The following is a 26081-nucleotide window of genomic DNA, read 5'->3' on the forward strand; positions in this document are numbered from 1 at the left end:
GAAGGCAGTTCAGAGATTTTTGGAATTGTGGAACAAACAGGGAGAGACTTTTTGCTAGGGCTGTAATGAAGGACTGGGCCCACCATGAAATTAGAAGCCTAGGCACATCCTGCCAAGGTCAGGATTACTCTGTAAATTGGAAGCCCCTCCTTCCCAGGAAGTGACTTATAAGTTGTCTCTGCATCCTGTTAACAAGGAAGAAGCATCCCAGTAGTGAAAAATGCCTCCCAACTACCTCCTTCACACCCACAGATATATAGATATAGATATATAGACCAATTGGAGAGAGTGTTTTCAGGGAAGCTGCAACTGTGACAGAGAAGATTTTAAAAGATTAAAATACTATTTTCAAAAGAACTAAATGTATGTTTTGGTCCAAAGGCATTTAATGGAATGTAGAGGTACAGGAACTGTTTGGACTATAGCCTGCCAGTTGTTTATAGTAGAGTGATTAAGAACACCATCGCTACTGAAGCTGCCATGATCATCCTATGCTTAGAGCCCTTGGAGATAAACACGGCAAGTTACGCCTCTCACTGCACTTTTAAACATATCACTGCAACAATACCCAGATGGGAAAAGCTGCACCAAACTCCTAGGCAGGCAAAGCTGTGTCAAATCCACTCCAGCCAGCTTGCCCACCAGATATGGTCTTATTGCATACAGACTTCATGTTAAATAGCAGTGCCGCCAGACTGGGAAACATTTCAACGGAGCTACCAAATATCAGATAGATAGAGAGATAGAAGGGGGTACAGCATGCATGCAGTGTCCCTACTCCATCGATGTCTCATCCGCCTCCAATGCTATAATTCCTCCTGCCTGTTACCACTGATATTGAGGCACATCTGGTGATCTCTCCTCTGCTGTAATCACCCAGGCAAACAATGGACCGATATTCCACTCACCCAGGCACTCTCAGCACCACTGTGCACCCACCATTCATACATACATCCACTATCATATATATTACGCATCCACTTTAACCAATTATCAGTTTATATTCATCTGATACAGTGGTACCTTGGGTTACAGACGCTTCAGATTACAGACTCTGCTAACCCAGAAATAGTACCTCGGGTTAATAACTTTGCTTCAGAATAAGAACAGAAATTGTGCGGCAGCAGGAGGCCCCATTAGCTAAAGTGGTACCTCAGGTTAAGAACAGTTTCAGGTTAAGAACAGACCTCCAGAACGAATTAAGTTCTTAACCCGAGGTACCACTGTACCTATATATTGTGAGTGATGGGACTGTGGAGTTGTGTCACTGATATTGGGTGGGTGCTGAGGGTTATCATTTAGATTAGGTTGGTCCTGGAAGTTGTTAGATGGCAGCAATGGTCTAGTCCCATCACTCACAAAACCCTATTACACCCCTAGTACCCTAGCTCTCAGTAAAGCCCCAGTATCAACCACTGGGTACCCAGCAGCACCCCTGAAACACGCCATCCTCATTCTCAAACACTCAATACTGGGTATGCAGTCACTAGTTGGCTCTTATCTCATCTTGTGCACCCTGGTATCCTAGCTTTTACTTAGGGCACCAGTGCAGCCCAGCAAGAGTGCTCCCTACTTTCACCCAGAGGAGCACCCATCAAACATGCCACCCTCAGTTCCAAACACCCTCACACATTCAAACACAGATTGAAAAGGCAATGACACTCTTGCCCTCATGGTGAGCCAAAGGGCAATTCCCTCTGGTGACAGCCCACCACAGGGCAGAACCACCTATCTCTCTGGTGTGCAAGTGCCTCACAATGTCCAGAATCTGTCACCACCTTCCTCTACGACGATCATCAGTAATACTTTGAGGGTTGCTGTGGTTTACTAGGAGTTGAGGGTGGGTAAGTGATAAACTTTCCCTCCGTTCCCATTCTTCTCACTGCCAAAAAGTCCAGTAACACACAGCATCTAATTCAAGACACTGCACATGCAATACTCCTAAAGATATTTTCTCAGGCTCTCTTCATTTTCAATAAGACCATACCACATCTGTTCACACTGAAGGCTTATTTACACAGACATATAGAACTAGTGTGAAGGGAATCATTCCAGTCAGTTGTGTTTGCTTGCTGGTGTAAACATTCTTAGTGTTGTTAATTTTTTCATCCACTAACACAAATTAAAATATCTGGAGTTAATTAGAATCCATGTTTGAATCTGACCTGTATAAATGTACTGTCCCACCAACTGAAAAGCTGAAAGCAATAATAAAAAGTGGGTTCTATGAAGGTAAAAAGGGGGGGGGGACTTACTTTTGTCTAAACAATGCTTAGGGCTACTGAAAGAGTGGTAGAAGACCCTATGAGCCATCCCCATCACTGGGAAGTAAGAGAAGACCCTCAGCTCATTATAAGGCTGATGTTGATGCAGTTACAAATGCCTTGGTGCCTTCTATAATTCATTCTGCCTAGAGCTACCCTTAAAAAATATTTGGAAACCACTACTAGCACAAAATGTATCAATTGACAGGAGTCACGTCACCTTATTATATCGAGATACCAAAATGTTTCCTGACCCAATTCAAGGTGTTGGATCTTGCATTTTAAGCCCTCTGTGGTTTGGTACCTGGATATCTGAAATAACATCACTCCCTGCATGAATCTACAGGGACACTGCAGCCAATGGAAAGGCTCTGTTATGTATACCTCCACTTAATAAGATGCAGAAAGAAGGGAAGTATGCTTAGTTCTTCTTAATAGCACGGGAATTCTGGAATTTATTGTCAAGGGAGATCCAGCCAGCCACTTCCCTGAGCTGTACCATCCTAGCACAAGAGGGATGTAGACTCCAAGATTTGGATGCTGTTGACTCCAATATTTGCAGAAGTGCAAAAAAAAAAAATATCTTTAGGAGGGAAGAGGAGATGGGAGGGCAGGTCTGAGGAAGACTGGACATGCTCAGTAGTAGTCATGCTGGCTGAATGTTTGGGTAGGGAGGGAAAACAGGTGAGTATAGAAGAGGGTGCAGAGTGGAGTATTCTGGAATGTCTTTCATGGCTGGCTGGTTGGCAGCCTTGAACAGGAATACTTCACACTGCACCAGGCAACATTCATTTCTAGGTCCCATATGTTTTTACTTATCTATATTCTTTTTTACAGAAATGTTCACAGTTTACAATTCAGGGTTACAGCTCATTAGGCGTGGTACAAAAGGGCATGGGCGAGAAAAGAAAATGAGCACATCAAGTATAACGGCCACAGCACAAGACAATTATAGGAAAGGAGGAGCCATGTTGTAATTAGAAGGGGGCATCACTATCCTGCCTCCTGCAAAGCTAGTTGATCCAGTCCCTCAGGCAACACTGTCCAATGAATTCACATCTCTCAAAAATGGGCACAAAAAGGCTGAGCTATGCATATGCTGAGCTAACCAATGGTCAAATTTTTGAAACAGAAAATTGCTCACATGACTGTGATTTCCAGGTTTCTTTCTTTCAATATATATATAAGAAATGCAGAGAAGTGCATGTTTGGCTGGTAAAAGTGACCTCCTGAGGTCAAACTACTCTGCTTAACCATTTGAAAAATATTAAGGGAGATTGCAAAGATTAATTCCCATAATAGAATATTTGCATTTCAACCCTTTTGTTTACTTTTGCTCTTGGTTTAAGAAATCATAATGGGAACAATGACATCCAAAATAAAATACATTACATAACCATCAATTAAGATGATGTACCTTTTCCTCTAAACAATGTAATAAAATACCCTTTCTCTTAATTTACAATGGCATCTGTATATTTGATTTCACAATGTTGACTTCTCTGTACTAGGAAAGTAATCCTATTTAATCTGTTTTTGGTAGCCAATGTTTTCTAGTTGATGTCCGACTCCATTATCTTGATTTCTTTTATTTTTAAAAAATCCTTTGGGGTATTGGAAAAACAGCAGGTCAATCATTATAAACGAGTATGTGTAGAACAGGTTTTAGATTTATATCTCAGTAGTTATTTCAGCTTATTTTTAGAAGAAAACAACCAAAAGTTCTCAGAACACAACTCCTGAACCTCCACTCCCTCTAATTTTTGTAGTTTCCCCATCCAATGCCTTTGATTAAAATTCACAAGGAAAGGCGAGGAATACCACAATCGTATGCATGTCTACTCAGAGGTAAGTCCTACTGAGTTCAACAGGACTTACTCCCAGGTAGGTGGGGGTACAGGAGTGCAGCCCCAAAGCGAGTGTAGAATTGATGAAGAATTATATGTCAACAAGCACCTGAGCTTTGACACCACAGAATACAGAATGGAGATGCGTAGGAAACAAGATTAAGAGGCTTCAAGACAATTGCCAAGATTAAGCCTGCCAAAGGCAATTGGAACATGCTATAAATAAAATGTCTGAGCATTAATGTCAATTGCATAAACTCATTCTAAGCGGCAGGGGAATCTGAATCCTGGTGGCAGGTGCCTCGCTGTACTGGTTATGCTGCTTTGTACTAACTGCATTTAGCTAATTGGCAGAGACAAGATATCTGCAAGACACTTCTGTCTCTTAGCTGTTGTAATGAAGCAGAGTAAAAAGTTTAACTCAGGCACCCCCAAACTCGGCCCTCCAGATGTTTTGTGACTACAACTCCCATCAGCCCTAGCTAACAGGACCAGTGGTCAGGGGTGATGGGAACTGCAGTCCCAAAACATCTGGAGGGCTGAGTTTGGGGATGCCTGGTTTAACTCTTTGTGAAGGAAAGGAAGATAAATAAAGTAGGTAACTTGCTGTGAGACATTTCAAATTCATAGGGAATTATGGGTGTAGGGAAGGTTGATGGAACTTTAACATCTGTAAACGGATGGAGAGCAAGTGAATCCACTAGATGTTAGCATTGCTAGCAAAGTAACAAGGCTGAGAATTCCACATGTTTCCCTCTTAAATATCATTACTTAAAATAATATAACAATTCATTCCTTCCATCCACTTTCAAACCCAGGGACTGATTTCAAAATTATTTCTGCTACGAGTCTTATTTTAGGCATTAAAAGTGCATTTTAATGCCAAGGTTAGCTATAAGAATATTGCACATAACCTCAAGGTTCAGTGATGTGCATTAGCCCTCTTCTTCCCTGCCTTGCTAAAATGGGTAAAAATCCCAGAACGATTCACATATAATGCTAGACACATTGTTTACACTATAACACAAATATTATTTTATCAGCAATATTCTGATCTTTCTATCAGAATATAAGCCACTCATACCATCATTTTGTATGCATTAAAGATACAATAATGTGACCTTCTCTAATGAACAGTTACACTAACTTCAACTCACTTAAGATTTGAATAAATCTTAAATGTTACATGAAGCATCAGTAATATCACAGATATCTGTCATACACTATGCATACACTATCCCTATGCAAAAGCTGCTAAGTATGTCAACTCATGTAATCGCAAAGTATGTCAACTCATAGCGTAAAAAGGATTGTTGTGTTAATTGGTCTTGAATTTTAGTTGAACCTCACAGCTGAACTTCCATTTATTCTGGATCTTTGCCTTACAAGTGCTCAGGAACTCTCAGCTCACGAGGAACTCTCACAACAGAGCTTTTAAAGCACAATAAAATGATTTTTCATGGCTGTACTTTTATTGTGTAATAAAATGATCTACTAAGGATTTTCCTAGAGCCCAGGAAACATATTTGATTTTCTGAACCTAATATTTTTAAGAAGAGCAATTTCATTTAAATAGAAGTAACAACCAGCAAATCCTTCTTTCAGGTAAAATGTGAGCCATGCATAAACTATGAAATGCATTTACCCATGTCAGATTAAGAGCGTTAAATAAGATAATGGGGAACTTTTATGGAGTGCATTCCATGCTTCAGAATGTGCACCAATAGTCTGTCATAACAAAATTCTTCTATTAATGATATTTATTTTCATTATGATTTATTACTTCCAGACCCATTTTGTTTGCTTAGGAACAAGAGTGAGGAATGTAAGGTTTACATGGATGGCATCAAGCAGCACTTTCTAACAACAAACACGGTCTGATTCTTGTTCTGCTATGTAGACAAAACATGGGTGAAACTCCACTGGAATTTATTTAGCACTCCAGCTTTGCTCAGGCTTATTAATTAAAGGACAAAGGTGGGAGATATTTTAAGGCTGAGACTACTAAACATATGAACTGAATCGCTTTCTACCATTTTGCATCCTGTTCAAGACGGGATAATAAAGTAGTGAACACAACCTTTATTCATGTTGTGCTGTTTCCAGAGGGTTGTACTTTTTCCAAAGGGACAACTATGATAATACATTGCAGCAAAAGCAACAGAGAGTCTTGTGACACCTTAGAAATGAACAGATTTATTATAACTCAGTTGTAGAGCACATGCATTGAATGTAGAAAGCCCCAGGTTCAATTCTTGGCATCGCCAGATAAAAAGATATCAATGTTATATTGGTTTTTATGCTTTCACTGGGATTGTTGTATTGTTAGTTGATTTTATATATGATGTATCCTACTCTGGTATCCCTTGTGAGATGAAGGGCAGGTTAAAAATTAATTAAATAACAGTAGAATGGGATCTGGTTTTTATTTGCAAGCTTCCTTTGCAACAGGGCCGTGTGCAAATATTGAAAATAAATAAACAAATGTGGAAGTCATCTGCCTGAAACACTGGATAATTGCTGCCAGTCAGAGGGACAATCTTGGGCTAGTTTCTATGTCCCTAGATGACATGAGGCCAAATGGCAATGAAATGCAATGATCAGTCTGTGACAATTCTATATAAAAGCACAAGATAAATGAAATCACTCTCACACACACATGACACTATCACATAAAAGCTTATACTACAAAAAATGTTAGTTTTTAAGGTGTTGCAAGACCCTTTGTTGTAAAACTGTTTGTACAATGTACAGCTATTGGCCTTAAGAAAGATGAGCATTGATCACAGCACAAACAAAGCAGCACAACCATAGGGTCTTTCTGACTTACGATAATTAGAAAGAGATAAGGAACTGTGACATACACATTTCAGAAAATGGCATTACCAGAAATAATAAGGTACAATGGATTAATCCAGGTAAGATGTTTCCACAGAACAGAAACTTTTGCTTTCAGCAATAAGGTGACTTACCCTCCCATGACAAAGTCATATTTTCCAGAAATGCACCTACCTAGCAGCTGCACTCCACGTGTGAGTCCATAGACGTCAATCAAAGCCCACAATGGTTCAGTGGTCCTCACTCCACTGAAGAACAACATGGCGGCAGAATTATTAACCCGGTAAAATACACGTCCCTTTTTGTCCACCCAGAACGCAATGATGTTTCCCTCATTAGCAAATTCTTCTGGGAGGGCCTTGGCCCAGAATCCGCTCTGAGAAACGAGGTCTGGACATGCATACTTGGGCAGGGTTTCTGGGTTAATCCTAGAGGGGTCCTTAGAGGTAAATCCAAGTCGAAGAGCCCCACTCCAACAGCACTGCTTCTTTGTGATCTGAAGAGAGGGAAGAACGGAAGCATAATCAGCACAATTTGAATTTTTCATTAGCAACATGCCATTGTCTAAGGGTTGGAGAATAAATGTGTGGTGTAGCATTACTGAGCTGATGGGCTTGCATTTAACGTATGTGGAGCAGGAAGGAGTTGGAGGCTTCCAGCAGTACTGGATATGAATGGGTTTTAGAAAAGGGGGTTGCATTAGAAACTATATGATTGCTTTGCAAGTGGTGGAAGGAGTGAGGAAACACTACTAAATAGCAGTATATTGTGTGGGGATCCTCACCCCACAAGGTTATAAGTGATGGCAATTACTTGGAGATTCAATGTTATCTGCAACCAGATCACATAATGCATTTTTGTCTACAATGAACCACTCTGACTGTCCCTGAACTGGCACCCATGTAGCCTATTCTCATGATTGCAGTAACAAACATGAATACGTGATTTCTGCTGTACTCTTTCGTCTCTATTATTTGATTCAGTTCAATTAGATAGATCATTCCAAAGATGAATAGATTAAAATAAGTAGGCTAGTTACCCTTTACACAAGTGTTGAACCCCATTGTGAAGCAAGCAATGCCAGAAAGCTGGCTGGAGACTAAACAGGAGATATTGTTGAAGCTCTAGGTCTGGAAATGGTAACATTTATTCATTCTCTGAATTGCTCATGAAACCACCTTTCATCAATTAAAATGAAGTGGTTTACAATAGGTCAGGTATAATAAAAACATTCAATATACAACCAACAGCACACTGATTAAATAAGGCATTAAAACAATAATCAGGAATTTAAAATATAAATCATTACAATATCATACAGCAGCAATCATCATCACTGAATTTCCATCAAATTTCCAGGAAACAGATGAGCCTTTACACTACAGGATACCAGAAGCCCAGTAAGGTCATCCATACTTCCAGGGAAACAAATTCCACAATTGGGGGTTACTACAAAGAAAAACTGCATGCATTCTGTATGTGTGCAAGGGAATGCAATACTGAAATAAAATCAAAGTAAAATAAAATAAAATCCAGCAGCAAAGTTTTGAATACAGGGTTCCTCTGCATATAGCTGCAATAACAGCAACACTCAAAAGCTAAAATAAAATTTAACAGCAAAGATATCCAGTGGAAGCTACAAGTAACTTGCTGGTATTTAAGTAGATTGGGGTTGTTTCTTCAGATAATTACATATCTGTATCCACCCTTATCCTTGGTACCTTATCTTAGATGTGATGCTTCCATATTGCAGGGAGTTGCGAGGATTGGACTAGATGACCCTTTGGATCTCTTCCAACTCTACAATTCTTTGATTCTGTTATCCTTATCCTTGCAACCCTTATCCTTACAAAAGTTCTAAAGACTGATATTAAAAGCAGTTTATTTAAGGACGTGAGTGCCAAGTGGATAGGCGGTTGGATGGCATCTTGCATGCCTGCTTCTGTCAACTGCTACAGCCAAGGTGGTGCCAAATGTATTGCTTTGCTATCCTTTGGACCACGTCAGTGAAGTGGAGAGTGGGGTCTTGTCTTCTGGCCATCCCAGGACCTCCATAGACACTGTCCAGGCTTGCTATAGTAAAGACCACACTTGCCTCCGCACCACTTGTCAGACTATCACATCCTCAAAGTTGCAACAAAATGCAGCAAAACAAGCTAACTGTACTGAATGTGTAATAAGGAAGCAATAATAGTAGCCTCACTAATCACTTTTTTAAAAAACAACAACTGTTGGATTATTCATCATAGCAATTTTATTGCAGAACTGCAGGAGCTCATGGGAAGGAGATAAATGGTGCTTCATCATTATTGGTTTTGTACCATTTTATCTGTACTTTACACTAACTGTATGAGATAGCCAGTTAAATGTTCAAACAATGCAGCACACAAGGCACTCCAGCTATTAATCCTGCAAAGCAACACAGGACAGGGCCCTGGAGGACAGGAAGGGAAAACAGCGCACAAAGCAAAAGCATAAACCAGAGGATTCTGCTGTGCCACAGAGACCCCTGGGGTATATTCTCAACTTGTATTCTGGGTCTTCAGAGAAAGTAGTTGAGGGTTGATTTAAATACATCTGAAAATACGTTGACTGTGTTTGCATGTAATGCTAAACTGTGGTTTAGCAATAGCTGCACAAGCAGAGAGGAAACTATACAAAGTACAACACTCATGTGCTCCCCAAGAGGAATAAACCAGGGTACAATTTTACTTTTGCCACTTCCCGGCTTGTTCTCTCTTGCAGATTAGGTGTGTTAATTTCAAATTAACAAACAAGTTTATGGTTCCTGGTTTGCACACAAGCCAGGAACCACCAAATGCAAAACTGAATCCTGGTTTATTCACCCTCCTGACCATGTGGGGAGATGATAGGAGGGCAGGGGAACACTTTACTCAGGCTCACAGAAGCTCATGTGCATAATGCTAAGCCATAGTTTTGCGCTCCATACAAACCCTCCCATTGCGAGGTCCTGGTATGCCATATGAATTTTGGTTATCACAAAGAAGTGAATGGGAAAGGCATCAACTCACCTTGAGCCTGACTTGCTCATAGATAACAACTGCCCTGTTGCTGAAGGTGATGGCATTACAGAAGCTAGCCTGACGCTTGACTGCTTTCTGTGTGGTGTCCATGATGATCTGTGACCCCTTGGTATGGGGGTGGAACAACAGTGGGCTGACTGAGAGAGTTCCACACTGTGGGATGGGCAGACAATGCTTTTGCTTGTGGTGGCATCGGTGAGATGAAGCAGGAAATGGTCCACCTATGGAGTCTGAGATAGAAAGGAAAAAGAGAGAAACTGAGCTTTAAAAAGGAAAAAGGAAAAAATCTGATGAAATTCCTAAAATGAAATCTACTGTTGCTTAGCCATGAGACTAATATACAAGAAACCTGTGGGATAGCGTCAAAACCTCCTTCAAACACTTTACATAGATCATTTAAATGTACAGTCCTGCAAACCCATTTAGAACTTTGGGACATATGCAGGAAGAAATTGTACAAGCAATCCTGAAGAGACTGGGTTAGTTTGGCCAAAGAGGGGGAAATAATGAAGGGCAGAACAAAGCTCATACTCCAAAACTGAATAGCAATTTGCCTTCTATGACTTTGGGAGGTCACAGATGAAGGCTACAAATAAAATTCCCACTGCACACAGCTTCCCTATGCATTCATGTAGGGCTTTAACCTTCAAATGTGCATATGGAAGGTAGCAACTGAATCACTTTTGTTTAATGAACAATAGTAGGCAATTGGCTGTTGCCTTGAATTACCAGCCGATATATATTGGTTTAAAATGCTGTGGGAAATTTGTAAGAGAACAATGGTTAAATGTTTTGAGGGAAGCTATGGGCTCTCCTTCACTGAAGATTTTGAAAAGTCCAAATAAGCAAATATATCAAGGAGATTTAATAGGAAACCTACTTCAGTGCAGATCAGTTAAATAGCTTTCTTGGTTATCTGATTATTCATTTTAATCACTTAGATGGATGCCTTAGCTTTGGTCTATAATCCTGTACCTGGTGCTCTGTTGTGTTGCTCATAGTGTAACCTCCCCATGGGGAAAGGTCATAAGCCAGTGGCAGAATATACGCTTTGCATGCAAAAGGGGCTAGACACAATTCTTGACATCTCCAGGCAGTTACCTAGATCAGGCTTCGGTATAACATGCTACACAAAGTAGCTGCAATGCAAAACAATCATTTTATGACAGAAGGTAGTTAACCACATGGATGCAAAACAGAGAGTGGGTGTATGGAGATAGTTTCCAGTAAACCAGATACTGCATACAGAAATAAAAAAGAGCAGTAGTTTGTTAATGGATGGATGAATTCAACAATTCAGCAACCTTCCAAACACAAGCTTTACGATTCTTCTGAAAGGCTGCAAATTGATTTTGTCCTTTGTATACCTATCTCTCATTACACAGGTCAGCTGTTCAGAAATAGGTATTGACCTGAAACCATTTTTTTTTTAAAGAACAGATCCCTAAAGGCACTGGCAAAGTCTCCATCATTGCACATATTTATAATCAGGAAATAACAGGAGTGTGGTAACTAGACAGAGTTCAATCTTTTCTTGCCTAAAGCATAGGGTCAGGTTGGATGAGTCAAGTACACAGCTTTCTGAACGCTTGCTATGTGAAAATTCATTTATCTGAACACAAGGAATTAGTACGCAAACCTCGCTATACAGCACAGATTTCGATATCTGAATAGTGAGCATTCTTTACTTCCTTGTTTGCCTTTTGCTGGGTGGCTGAGAAACTGTGGTGATCTGTACTGTAAGCAAGGTTTCAGAGGGTTTTCAGGTTTTTTGAGGTCAAAAATTCTGTGGTCAGGAACACATTAGAAATTTCCCCATAGGAATCAATGGAAATTATTGGCTCATTATGTGAATGCTCACCTAATGAATGATTTCAAGGGAACTTATTGCGTTCTGATAGCGGGACCTGCATGTAGTTTTTCTTTAGGCTGTGCTGTCAAGAAAGGCATGCTACATTTCTATCCTAAACTATATTAACCCCATTACGAAATTTTTTAAAAGTATGTGAACATTAGTACACTGGTACCTCGGGTTACATACGCTTCAGGTTACAGACTCTGCCAACCCAGAAATAGTGCTTCAGGTTAAGAACTTTGCTTCAGGATGAGAACAGAAATCGTGCTCCGGCGGCACGGCAGCAGCAGGAGGCCACATTAGCTAAAGTGGTACCTCAGGTTAAGAACAGTGTCATGTTAAGTAAGGACCTCCGGAATGAATTAAGTTCTTAACCCGAGGTACCACTGTATGTTATGAGACAGAGTTGATTCAGGTGCTATGGGGAGAATATTATAAAGTGTCTCCAGGCACCTAGACTACCTTCAGAATGAATGTGTTTATGTGGAAAATCACTTGTTTGAAAATGCTCTATCAAAGGCTAGCTGCAGACTAGCCATGTTTGTATTTGCTAACTTTCCATGTGCACAGAGGTAGTACCACCCCACATTCAAACTTCAGAAAGACCACCACTCAAGTTGCCACAATATTTCTCAAGACATTTATTATGGGGCAAATTCAGCTGTTGCCCTGCATTCATATTCATGTCTGGAGCATGGAGAAGTGCTGTAATGATGTCACAACTTCTTGATTTTCATGGGGAAGAAAAGTTAACCAACTATTCAGTTGCAGAAAGCCTCAGTGCCTAGGACTTGCCGGTGGAAAGGTCGGCGGTTCGAATCCCCGCGGCGGGGTGCGCTCCCGTCGCTCGGTCCCAGCACCTGCCAACCTAGCAGTTCGAAAGCACCCCTGGGTGCAAGTAGATAAATAGGGACCACTTACTAGCGGGAAGGTAAACGGCGTTCCGTGTGCTGCGCTGGCTCGCCAGATGCAGCTTGTCACGCTGGCCACGTGACCCGGAAGTGTCTGCGGACAGCGCTGGCTCCCGGCCTCTAGAGTGAGATGAGCGCACAACCCTAAAGTCTGTCAAGACTGGTCCGTACGGGCAGGGGCACCTTTACCTTTATGAGGGGGAGACTTTCCTAAATAAAAAGCAACAGTTTGCTACCGAGTTGTATCCAGGAATGGCTTTGCCTTAGTGGAAGACCATTCTCCTTGTGCGGCACATTAGGCTTCTATCCCCTGCTTACCTAACATAGGAAACTCCTGTATATTGAGTCACACCGCTGGTTCATTTTAGCTATGGGGAGCTAAGCTGTTCTACAAGATCAGTAGAAGAAGAGTACATATTTATAGTGATAAGCTAGCTCTGTCGGGCACAGGCAAAAATGACTCTACAGAGTGTTCCATGTATGTTCAATAAGGATGCATCAGTTGACTTTTTGAAGGGGGGGGGTCAGAAAGACAGTTGCTCAGCAAAGTGATTAGCACGAGTCCAAAACAAACATAAACTGGCACTTTGATCTGCAGATTACTGATAATCTAAAACAAAAACAAGAACCCTTCTGTTAAAAAATAGTTTTAGAAATGGAATCCAATCCACATTGAAAGATTCTATGCTCTAGAATTAAAAAATAATAATCCCTCAAGGGGTAACTTGAAATGAATCTTACTGCAGTGTTAGAAACTGCATCTGTTAGATGGGAACTAGAAGATATTTATATAGCAAAAAACTGCATGTAAGTATCAAAATGGAGGCAGTGATGGCAGTATTTGCAGCTACTGGGGGCAAAGTGAGGTAGTGTTAGAAGGGGAAGCAGGTACTTCAAGTAGAAAGCAATCCTTACAACTTCACCGCCTACACAAACATTTAACTCCAACTCCTAATCACAACCCTGGTAGATGGTGAGATCCAACATAATCTACTCATACCATCTTCTCACCACTGTGGTTGTGTATGAGCCTGTGAAGGTTTGTGTATGCTCTTCGCAATAAGTACACTCAAGAGAGATATTTACAGTTCTTTATTTTACATATGTACAAGCAGTACAGTACAATCATGCATCCGAATCGTCCAGTTCAAATTCAGGGAGCGGTCTTCTCCTGCTTCTCCTCCAACAGAAAAGGCAGGGGAGCTTCATGGGACATCTCTGATCCCTACGCTTTAACCCTCTCCTTTCCTGTGCCAAAGGCACAGGCTCTCCGTCTGTTCCTGAACTCCCTGTGTGGTGCTGGGGCTCTACTTCAGCATCGGAGAAACTTCCCACCTCCTGGCTCTCTTCCTCTTCCCCTTCCGTCACTTCATCTCTGTCTCCTGACTGTTCCCGCTCTGACTATATTCCTCCCCACCCCAACTCAAAAGCATTCCTTGGCAGTCCCATGACAGAGCCCATAGAGGATTAAGAGACACTCTGGAGCATATCTGGGCTGTGTGCAGGATGCTAGAGAGGGGTAAGGGAAACCTAAAGTCCTGTTGCGTAAGTGGGAGGACATCATTGGGTGTCACCCTTTGGGGTTTTTTAACTAGAACCCCAAGAACTGCCAACCAAAGCTAAGTGCAGGAGACATAGAATTAAACAAGGTATCTCTGAGTAAATTATCTCTGAGTATATTCTGAGCAGAGAAGCCTCCCTGGAAAAGACCCTGATGTTGGGAAAGATTGAGGGCATAAGGAGAAGGGGACGACAGAGGACGAGATGGTTGGACAGTGTTCTTGAAGCTACCAACATGAGTCTGACCAAACTGCGGGGGGCAGTGGAAGACAGGAGTGCCTGGCGTGCTCTGGTCCATGGGGTCACGAGGAGTCGGACACGACTAAACGACTAGACAACAACAACAACATTCTGAGCTTAGGGTTATTTGAGTTCTGCGCCTTATTCCCCAATCACTTTTTAAAAAGTAAACACTGACAGGCACAGAACAGGGTATAAAAGCCAACCTCTCATAAAGCAAGACCCATCAAAAAACAACAAACGGTCAGGTGAAATAACAGCATGAAGAAGAGTGCCAATGCTGTACTGCATTACGCTTCTTCCTAAGGGCACTCTCTGTCAGTATCCCTTTCCTGACCTCTGGGGTGAAAATCAACACATTTTTATGCCCTGCAAACAACTGCTTTTGTATTTGTGTCACATTTAATCACCAATGACACATCATCCTTTTAAACTATTGCCGTCCACCCACAAATTATGTCACAATTTGAAATAACTGAAAGATTTCAGCAAATGCTTGTAAGAATGCTATGCTAAAATAGAGCCTCGCTGATCCACCAGAACTGTTCTTATGATCTCATATAATATCAACAGTACTCAATTTAAAGATTGTAATCAGACCCTATATTAGCCTTCCCTGTTCCACCATTCAGGATGCAATCCTATGTGCACAATTCCCTGGCAGTAAGCACAGTCATACCTACTTCTGAGTAAACATAACAAAGGACTGCAGTGTGTGTGTGTTTTCATTCATAAATTTGATCTACAACTTTGTTATATCATGCTCTATTCCTGTGTTTTCCCAATTTAGGAGTGCGGGGAGAGAAGGAATATATGAAAGAGAGGATGAGGAATTGCCATTATGGTCCTCTAACAATCACCTTTTCACATATCAAAATGTAAGAACGTAAGAAGGCAGGGCCCTGCTGGATCAGACCAAAAGCCTATCTAGGCAATGTTGGTTCTCCATTGGCCAGACAGATGCCTATAGCCCACAAGCAGGACAAGAGCACATTAGATACTAATATTATGAGAACAGGAGAAAGCATTTGTCTCCCCACTTACTCCACAACATGCACAATTTAATACATCTGTATCATGCTTCCCTTTTTACTTGCCTTTTTTATGAACTAGAAGGCCCCAAACATTGTACAATAATCTTATTGAGTCGTTCCAGCTCTCTGATCATTTTGCTTGCCCTTTTCTGCTCCTTTTTCATTTCTACAATATCCTTTTTGAGATGCAGTGACTGTACATAATACTCAAGTGCGGCTGCACCATAGATTTATACAAAGTTATTAGGATATTGGCAGTTTTAAATTTGATTGCTTTCCTAATAATCCCCAACATAGAATTCACATTTTTCACAGCAAGCTGCACATTGGGCCAACATTTTCACTGACTGAGCTGCTGCTTCAGTGAGCTATAATTAAAGTTTATCATACGAATGCTGGCAAAGATTCAAGGCAATCCTATGCATGCCTACTTGGAGGTAAGTTTCATTCTGTTAAATGGGACTTACACCCTAATAAGTGCATTTAGGATTTCAACTGCAGTTGCTTACTGCATTAAGGAAAACAGTTTCCATTTGGTCAGATTCCTGTTTAGCAGGTGAGAAACCATTAAGAATGGACTCTCACATTGGGAACCCCATATAAAGAATTTTCTACACTGGGGTGGGGAGCCTGTGATCCTCCAGATGTTGCTGAACTATGTCTCCCATTAGCCTGACTATTAGCCACACTGACTGCTGCTGGTGGAAGTTGGAGTTACACCTAGATGCCCATCTCTGTTCTACACAATTTGGCACCTGACAGTAAGCTCCAAACTAGGATATGTCAGCTGAGGATAATGCTTCAAAAGCATCTGAGGAAGAGGGCACTAGTTCACAAAAGCTAATACCACAATAGATTAATAAATGTTTGGACCTTTAAAGTGGCAGAAGCAGCAGACTGAGATGGCCTGCTCAGGTGGCACCATGAGGACAGCATAGATGAAGGCAGGAGCTTATGTATGAGTGGTGCAGCAATACTTTTTAAAGTGCTGGCCCTAGGGAGGAGATGCCTTCTGTGCCCTACTTTGGACTGCAATATTTCTTGGCCTTGCACCTCTTCCCCTCTGCATTCACATACAGTGGTACCTCAGGTTACAGACGCTTCAGGTTACAGACTCCACTAACCCAGAAATAGTACCTCAGGTTAAGAACTTTGCTTCAGGATGAGAACAGAAATTGCACAGCAGCAGCGTGGCAACAGCGGTAAGCCCCATTAGCTAAAGTGGTACCTCAGGTTAAGAAAAGTTTCAGGTTAAGAACGGACCTCCGGAACAAATTAAGCTCGTACCTCTTAAGATATCATAACCAAATTTTGCTTGATGGTCCCTGAGATCAAGGAACAGGCCTTCATATATGTTTAGTTACAACTGGATGCTATTTTCATTCAAGATGGAGGGTATGTTTGAAAGGAGAATATCAATACTTGTCTACACTTCCTGTCTTACAGAGTAATGTAATTTAATACAGACATACTAAACATGCAGCTTTCACCAGAATTGCATGCTGACTGAGTGTAAATAGCAATTCACACTTCAAACACCAGTTATGTAAAAGGAGATTCCAGCTGTGAATATTTTACGGCCATGTTTTATTTCCATGGTCTACAAATCAACATAAAAGTTGTTTGCTCTCCTTCAGTGGGCCTCAGATAGAGTACACTTCTTTTTTTTTAAAAAAAAAAAACCATTCCTGCTGCTAAATATAAACCAGCAGTTAATCTTTTGGAAGAAAGAAAGAAGAAATGCTAGTCATAGTATTTGGGGATCTAGTTCTGGAATACTTGTAAACCTGCCAGCATTCTCTTCCAGTTTAAATACATTTTAATGGAAAGCCTATCCTGGGCACATTTTCCATGCACACTGCAGTAACTTGGAACCTATCCTATTAAATTCCAGTAAGAGTATGAGACAGAATTAGGTGCAGAGATGTTAAAAGCCAAGTCTTTTGAATATGCAAAAAAGCTGGAAAAAACTGGGAACAGTCGGAACAGAAATAATAAATGAGTAATACAGAACCATCGTAAGAATTAAAACAATGGTTAAAATTCAGTGGGTGTGAATGACACAAGGCAATATCAATGGATTAAAGGGCAGGAACAGTTGTGAATCATTGCGGTGTTTCTTGTGTTATGGGCCACACAGAAAGCACTGGCTCATTAAAGTAGAATTACATTGGTCCCTGACTTTTCCCACTTATGAGATCAGTATGTTGGCCTGTGAGCTCAACCTTCACTCAGGACAGATTCTTCTTTTCTCTCCCCCTCCCCCCCCCCCAGTCACTGGAAACGAACTATGAGGAATTTTGCTACAGTCTCTTAAAAGGTTCAGCTTTTCACATAAGTAGAGAGGGTTGCGTGATGTTAAAGGATGAAAACTTTGCACCATGGCAAGTTAGCAGCCCATGGCCAATTCAACTTCCATATGCAGGTCTATGGGTCCTCTGCATCCATGCAGAACCTGCACCCCAATAATATCAACTTTACCTAAAGAAAACAATGTTTTTGACCCAAAAGAAACTCTGGAGTTTTCTGTCTGTTTGTTTTTATTAAAGCTTTTCCTCATTTACAAAAGCACATGCGTTGTCTCTTTCTTCGGGCTGTGTTTTCTACAGATCAGTTACATTTTGTTGTGAGACACTGGTGCTATATGCAGCATAGTGTTGGGAAGAAAAGAGGGTGGGACAGAAAAGAGGGGGTGTGGTGGTAAAACTTACGTTCTTTTACTTAGTGTATGGGGGGGGGGGTGTTGTGTCGGCATCACTTGGGTAGGTTCTCTTTCTATTTGCTTTTTATGTTTCCTCCGTAGTGAGAGAGGTTGAGGTGGCTAAGGGGTTGGTTGATTGCCTTTGGTTGGCTGCAGTGGGCTTTGTGCATGAGGGTGTGTGTGTTGTTGGTTTAAGTTAGCCATACTGAATCGTATGGTTTTCTGAAAGTCAAGAAAAAGCCAACAGAGAGTAGGGGGGGGGGGGGGAGATGCTGCTTTGGGATAGAGTGGGATAAGACATGAAACACAACTGAAAGGGAAAGTCAACAGGGGTGAATCTTTTCAGGATGCTTGGAGATTATTGAAAACCACAAAAATATAAACTAAGATAGATCACAGATTAGAAAAGCAACAGCAAAACTCCAAGAGGATGCCAGTGTGGTTAATGAAGACACAGTCAAGGCAACTATAAAAGGCAAGGAGGATTCCTTGTGGGTTTGCTTGTTTTGCATTTTAAGAGTCACAAAAAAGTTTCAATAAAATTATTCTTTTTTAAAATAATGGACATCTTGTCCGAATGAGCAGAACAAAAAAGGAACACAAACTCTGGCAAAACAAGTAAGGCAAGTGGGGAAAGAATTTGAGGAACATATTGCTTAAAAAAAAAAGTCAGTCAATAAACAGGGATTTCTGGCTAATGGCAGATGCAGTGATGGTTCACCACAAGGTGCTCAAACTTGTTTTGAGTGATTATTACAGCTCCCTTCTGATGCCCCCTAACCCATGGCCCACAGCCCAGTTTAGGTAGACTGCTCCAGAACGTGGAGGTTCCACTCTTCTCAGACGGCCCTTGGCAGCACCCTCCTGAGCAAGAAGCCTGCCGGCAGGACCCACAAGTGACTCGCCCTTCCTCCTTCAGCACACCCAGAGAGGGCAAATTTTCTATGCTCAGCCTCAGCTGCAATGCCAGGGCCAGTTCCTGCCTGCAGGCACATGCCCCCCACCCCCAGCACCTCACCTGGAGAAAGGCCCTGCTGGTGGGAGGAAGGTGCCTTAACAAGAAGCCGGCCCAGAAGGGACAGGAGTGGTGGACACAGGTTGAGGTGGTGAGCAGTAGGGCGGCACTATCAAGAGCAGCTCCTCACAGCTTGGGCAGAAGGTAGGAGCAGTTTCTTTCCTCACCCTTTTTTGTATTTAGTGATCATTCTTTCCCCATCCTTCACATTGGTGTAATGGAGGGGGGGGGAACTAGGCTAGCCCCAGAGCTACTGCAGTTTTACTCCCTTTGCAAGGGTGTGCCAGAAAAACCAGAAGGCTTTGAACCCTGTGTGGATTCAACCCCATACACAAATCCTCTTCCAACACAGCCTTTTCATTTCATACTACCATCAGAGTCAACAACAGAAGCGTGGTGGAACTTTCCAACACCACCATGGAGGCTTCTGATGGCAGACTTCCTTCTCCATTTGCAGAGATGGAGATTGACAGAATCCAACAGCCCCTTAGCTGCCTTTCACAAGTCCTTAGGACTTATCCCTTAGTGGATTTAACTGAAATAAAAGACAGGGTGTGATGGCACCTGCTTTCACCCAGCCTACATAATCTTAACCAGACCGAAAAAACACTCAAAGAAGAAGGGTGTCACTGTGGGTGTCAGGCTATATCTACATCCACAATTCAATGCAGCTCAATGGCAATGTGTAGAACACATCTGGCTTGCCTCTCCACTAAAAGCACTTAGGAACTGATTTGGATGTAGCATTGCTACAGTTTTCCTGCTTCCCCTTACTGTGCACTGAAAGAATGCATTAGGAATTGTGACTGTTGCCCACTATATGCTTGTGTCCTCCTGTTCCTGGTTCATTCATTTCTTCTACCTTTGTCTTTGTTCATTTGTTTTATATGGGTTGCTTTGCATGTGCTCAGTTTCTTAGCTATGGCATGGGAGATCAAAAACCCAGAGACTGATCAAGAAGTTTGAATGGCGTACAAACATTAACACCACCTTCATGTCCCAAAGGACAGTCCTCTCGTGATTAAATGCAAATGAGCTGAGAGGAAACTATACATGAAGCATAAATGGAATATCTTGCAGATTGTGCTTTTCTCCAATTCAAGAACTGAGACCAGTGTCATGAGAAATGAAGGTCAGTGGCTGGCTGCTGAAACTTCAGAATAGCTGAATATGCGTCTTTTTTCTGTCAAGATGCCATCTATTGTCACAGTTCTGATAGAAGCCAGATGTGTGTTCCAGCAGTAAAACAGAAATGTACCTGACCATTCTCAAATTGTTGCCAGCACACATCCTCTCTGCTTTTCCTGTGTAGTGAAAATAAACACACAACCTGTGTGTGCTACACCATCCTATAAGCTCAGCAAACAGTCCCTATTGTACACTCTGTGCTGGCTGCATTATTATTATTTTTGGGGGGGGGGGGCTTGATACAGTACCTTCAGTGGAGCCCCACTTACCTGGAAGAATTAGGACATGCAAACTAGAAACTCTCTTAACTTGTATCCAGTCTTAATGGATACTTCATGCAAACTGGGAATGGCAGGATCCTCAACTGGTGAGTGGTCCTCTACTAGAATTGGGGCCGTGGCAAATGCCCAGTTTTACCATTCCCATGTACATTTGTGCAGGGTCAGTATTTCAGAAGTGATATACTGCATTAACAGTTACACCTGGTTAATTTTCCAAAGCAATTTATTTTAAGTATTTTGAGACAAATTGTATTGCCTCGGCAATTAGTTTCCTAATCAGGTAATTAATAAGCAGAGTCCTTATGTCCATGTGCAATCACTGGGCTTGTCTGAAGCCAGAACTTCACTTGCTGTAATTTTTAATTTCTCTTCTTCCTCATTCGATACCTGGGAATTGATATACTCTAGGAAGCTTGGTTAGTGAGTGCAAAATGTGAATAGTCAAGAAACAATGTTGCCTAGAGCTTCATACAAAAGTGCACATGATGTCCAGAACTTCATAAGAGTCATGGTTCGGACATTATTTAAAGTTTCTCTCTAAAGAATCACTAGATTAGTCTGTACTAGAACAAGCTTGCTGTAGAATTAACTGGTGTGAGGCACAGCCCAGTACTTTCAATTTGTTTCCTGAAAACAAAGGGCAACCACAACAAACAGCAAAGCAATTCATAGCATCATTTACACAGCAAACATAGCTAAGAAAAGGGAAAGGAAGCAGTGTTTGGGAGAGGTGTGTGTTATGCATACAAGAAGAACTTCATTTTCCCCTCCTTGCTTACTTTTCTCTCTGTTTGGAAAGCTTGGTGGCAGGAATAGTGGGAGCCCATTCCCCTAGCAGCTCACTAAAGCATCTCCTCTGGCAGAAGACAGCCCAAAGAGGAGGAGAAGGAGGAGTGAGTGAGTGAGTGAGTGACAGCAAGCTTAGGGCGTTTCTGATCTGGAGCCTAATAGTTTGTTTCTCCCCAGTTGTTCCCACAATTCAAAATTATTCTCAGACTGCTTTCTCCCACTAAAACAGTGCAAGTATTGTTATGAACACTGGCCAAGTAAAGCCAGTCACCCCTTTAGCTGGGGATTTCCAGGTAAACGGCTCAAGATGACTGGTACATGTATCTTCCTGGGAACTAGTTGTTAGATGGTGAACTGACGCACATCCCTGGAATGCGAGAGCTATTTGGAGGAGGTGTTTTTGATTTCCCTCCACCCCCCACAACTGAAGGGAGGGGCTGTCAGAAGGTTTGTATGTGAAAAACCTGCCCTTTTTTTTTTTTTTTTGAGAGGCACAGAGTGATGGCTGAGCTGCTGGTGAAAGGATCTCAGGGTGCCTCTGTGGTGTACTGCTGGACTCCATCATCCCTGACCATCGGGCCATGCTAGCTGACATTGCAGGGAGTTGGAAGTCCAGCAATGTCTGGAAGTGCCACCTTGGCTAATCCCTGCTCCAGGGAACTGGTGCTGGGGTTTTAGGGTCTATCTAGTGCCTGCTAGAAAGGCTATGGTGCTTGCCTCCCACTTGTGTTCCACCTCCATATTTGTGAAGACATTAATTACTATAAATTACCAAAGTCTCTAGTGATCTCTTCCCGAAAACGGAAGCCAAATGCAAGCAGCAGAATCGCTGGAACTTCTTGCTGCTTGGGGAAGCAAATGGGAACTGTGCATCTGCAATATCAAAGCATATTAAAAGGAGTTTCTCTCCTCTCATAGCAGTAATTTCATGGAGTGGAACTTTTGAAATACATATGTGCAGATATGCCCTAAATTACAGCAAGTATTCAAAATAAAGTATATTTGATAACCATTCGGATACAGTATGGTTTTTAACACCACCACATGCATGTAAACACCTTTTGTATGTATATATATATATAGAAAAACAAGGACAGCATAACACTTTTTCCCCCAGCCGCTTCTACTATTCAACTCAAAGTAACCTCAGATGTTCACTTGAAATCTGGCAAAGTCACAGGATTATAGCATAATCACTGGTAGCCCCCTTTTTAGTAAACGTTAACATTGCTTCAACATTCTTCCCAGGGTATTCTGTATCAGTTAATCCAGCCCTGAGATGGACTGATTTTAGAAAAGCAAACAAATACCATCTTTCAGACTATATAAAGGCCATGCTGTATATAGATATTTAAGAAGAGCCTTGGCATCTTCATCTCACAGCAATACTCAGTGGACCAAATGTGGGGGGATGATATCTACATCCTGGCACATTTGCAGCAGCGTCTAGAAACAATATATATTGCTCTATTTCAGCTGTCCTGTGTTTGTAGATTATTTACCCATTCAGAGCAAAATAGAATACTAAAATAACTGCATCTCCACAGTGGTGAGATTAACATTTGGCATTATCAAGGTATTATTATTTATTTTAATGAGGCAGTGTTTTGAATTTGGGCAGTTCCCTTTTTAGACATTTGCAAGTCAAATTGTATTAGGAAAATGTGCCTCGGAGGTGGACAAATATGCAGACAATTGGGGTCTGAGCTACAAATGCTGAGATAAATGGAATGGGGATCAGTTTAAACCCAGAAAGGTTAGGATATTATGATGTAGCAAACATACAAGATGGAAAAATTACAAGACACAGAGCAGCTGGGAATAAAACACAACAGATTCAATGTGGCCTGGGGGATAAGGGTAGAGTGTGTGGTATAGAGAGAGATTTGACCCTGAGAGCCAAACAGAAAAACTTGGAGTAAATTCACACCATAAAGCATCTCCAGTGCACATTTAAAGCACATTACTTCGCCCATAGAATCCCGGGGAATGTGGTATCCCCCTCACAGAGCTACAATTCCCAGCACCCTTAACAAACTACAGTTCCCAGAATCCTTTGGGGGAAGTCATGTGTTTTAAACAAGTGTTGACTGCACTTTCAATGTATGGTGTGAATCTGCCCTTGGTGAACTGAATTTGGCCTTGGGTCCCCACCCCCCACTGATTTTCTGCTGTTAATGGTAAGTTTCCAAACTATAAATGAGGTGCTTGATATAACTGGTAACGTAGCTGAATAACAAAATCTGCTGTTTGTAACCAATACTTTGTTGGTGGATATCATGTTTACAGAGTGAGGTTAACGCTCAAGTGGGAAGGATATGCATGCCCAATTACACTGCCGTCAGAATCTTAATTCATTGTGAACCATGACCGGCAAGTAAATCCCTGGAAGATATGTGCAAGTTATTCACATCCATGCATACATATTGCTGCAGCTTTTTCCTGCGTAAACTAATAAGGGGGTAGGAAGGGAAATGAATTCTTGTCTATTTCAGACAACAAAACGTCAACAGTCCAACTGTAGCATTTAAAATGTTGCTCAAGCTTCATAAATCAACCCAGAGGGCCAATTCACGTAGCTATAAAGATCATGGCAAAACGTAGCTTTTGGCAGCTCCCCACCCAGGCAGAGTTTGCTGTATACATTTCAATCATCACTATGTGGAGTCTTGTGATGACTCTGCAAACAAACTAAAATGCTGGTTTGTTGTAGAATGTGGTATTCCACACTTAGAATACTGTGCAAAGCCCTGATCCCCACATCTCAAATATAAGACTGTAGTGCTGGGAAAGGTGCAGAAAGGGGAAGCCAAAATGATGAGGGGACTGGAACAACTCCCTTATGAGGAACAATTACAATGTTTGAGGCTTTTTTAGTTTAGAGAAAAGGCGAGTAAGGAGGGATGTGACAGAGAGGTATGAAATTATGCTTGGTGAGAAGAATGTGGATATAGAGAAGCTGGTCTCCCTTTCTTATAATACCAGAAACTGGGGTTTATCCAATGAAACTGGAAGACTCAGGACAGTAAACAAGGACTACTTCACACAGCATGCCAGTATAAGATGTAGTGATGGCCATATGGGCTTAAAATGTGATTAGACAAATTCATGAAGCATAAGGCTGCTAGTCATCATAGCTGGGTCCTAACTCTAGCATCAAAGACACTGTGCCTCTGAATATCAGCTGCTGAGGGACAAAAGAAAGAGTCATGGCTATCCAACTGTTGGAAACAAGATGGTAGATTAGATGGGACTGGTTCAGCATGTTCTTTGGTTTCCCATGTAAGATTTATTTGAAGTAAACCTTAACCATATGATTCTGTGGAAGCTTGCATACAGGGGCTTTATGTTGCAAATGTGTCATTCAGACCAAGTTTCTCTCTGTGCATGATTGACATGTGATCAACTACACATTCCACTTTTAGTCTTAGACTCCCACCCCCATGCACATCAGCAAGAGGTCTATAATGTTTTCTGGCCTCTCTGCTGAATAACTGTTCCCCTCGCCCTCCACTGTCGCCCCCTCACCCTTTCCCCATTCTGGGCATGCACTAAGGTATTCTTGTACCTATGTGCACATACTTAAAACAAAACAAAAAACCACACAAGAAGCGCACAAGAACGCAAGACTGCCGTAATTGTGTTTCACAATGGCCAAAACGGAAGCATGTGCTTGGGGTTGGAGAGATAACCCATTTCCATTTGGGTTTCTTCGATTCAGAGGTCTTGGGCAAGACTGACATTTTGCTATAGTGAAATTCTGATGAGCAGGTCTTGCACAAGACCTTTATATGGTGATGATTTTAACATGTCCCAAGGTAAGTGAGAGAATACTTCCTCCAAACTGAGTTGTTGGAATTCTGACATGCCTTCTGCCTACGGTAATTGATGGAAATAGGAGCACTTGTATCCTTTTGGCTAGTAGAAACAAAATGACTATGCTGTGCTCAGGTGAGAAGCAAGCTGAAGTGGGGTAGGGCAACAGGGGCTACCTACAAAAACATCACCGCATACATGACAACTCTCTGCCCCCTTGAATTTCCACATTAGCAGTAACTGTAGATATTTAATGGGTTGTTTTTACTTAATGGATTTTCCACTGTAAGAGGAACTATGGATTTAAGTTTTTTAAAAATTAAAAAAGTATTAGTTGGCATTTTGATAATGACATCATGTGAGTAGTGCCCAAATCTTGAGTGGCACCAGCTCCACAATAAACTTCTGCCTGGAAGTACCCTAAACAAAACAGCAATGTTGAGCGTGTGTTTTAATATATAATTTTAAAATATGCAGTTTACAATAATTTTATTTGCTTTTATTTAAGGAATTTATATCCCACTTTTCATCAAAAGAAGGTTGTTGTTTTTTAAAAAAAAGAGGTAATTGTGACAATTTATCACAAAGGTTTGTTGTCTTGTTGCTTGTTTTCATGTTATGAAGAGTCATACAAGCAGAAATCTCTGTGGCAAATAGTTACCTGATTTTTTTCTTGGTAAAAAAAAAGACATCCACAA

General features: G+C 41.5%; 1 protein-coding gene across 2 annotated transcripts in view; it reads right to left on the minus strand.

The window, feature by feature from the left end:
• Positions 1-26081, minus strand: part of NEURL1 (neuralized E3 ubiquitin protein ligase 1) — a 138004-nt gene that overhangs the window by 40325 nt on the left and 71598 nt on the right. For both annotated transcript variants that reach the window (XM_079976094.1, XM_079976095.1), the window contains exons 2-3: positions 9982-10223; positions 7124-7445 (exon numbers count right to left, since the gene is read on the minus strand). In XM_079976094.1, coding sequence (XP_079832220.1) covers positions 7124-7445; positions 9982-10223 — 564 coding nt within the window. The remainder of the gene's footprint in view (positions 1-7123; positions 7446-9981; positions 10224-26081) is intronic.

The sequence above is a fragment of the Podarcis cretensis genome, assembly GCF_951804945.1.
Source record: "Podarcis cretensis genome assembly, chromosome: 5".
Lineage (NCBI taxonomy): Eukaryota > Metazoa > Chordata > Lepidosauria > Squamata > Lacertidae > Podarcis > Podarcis cretensis.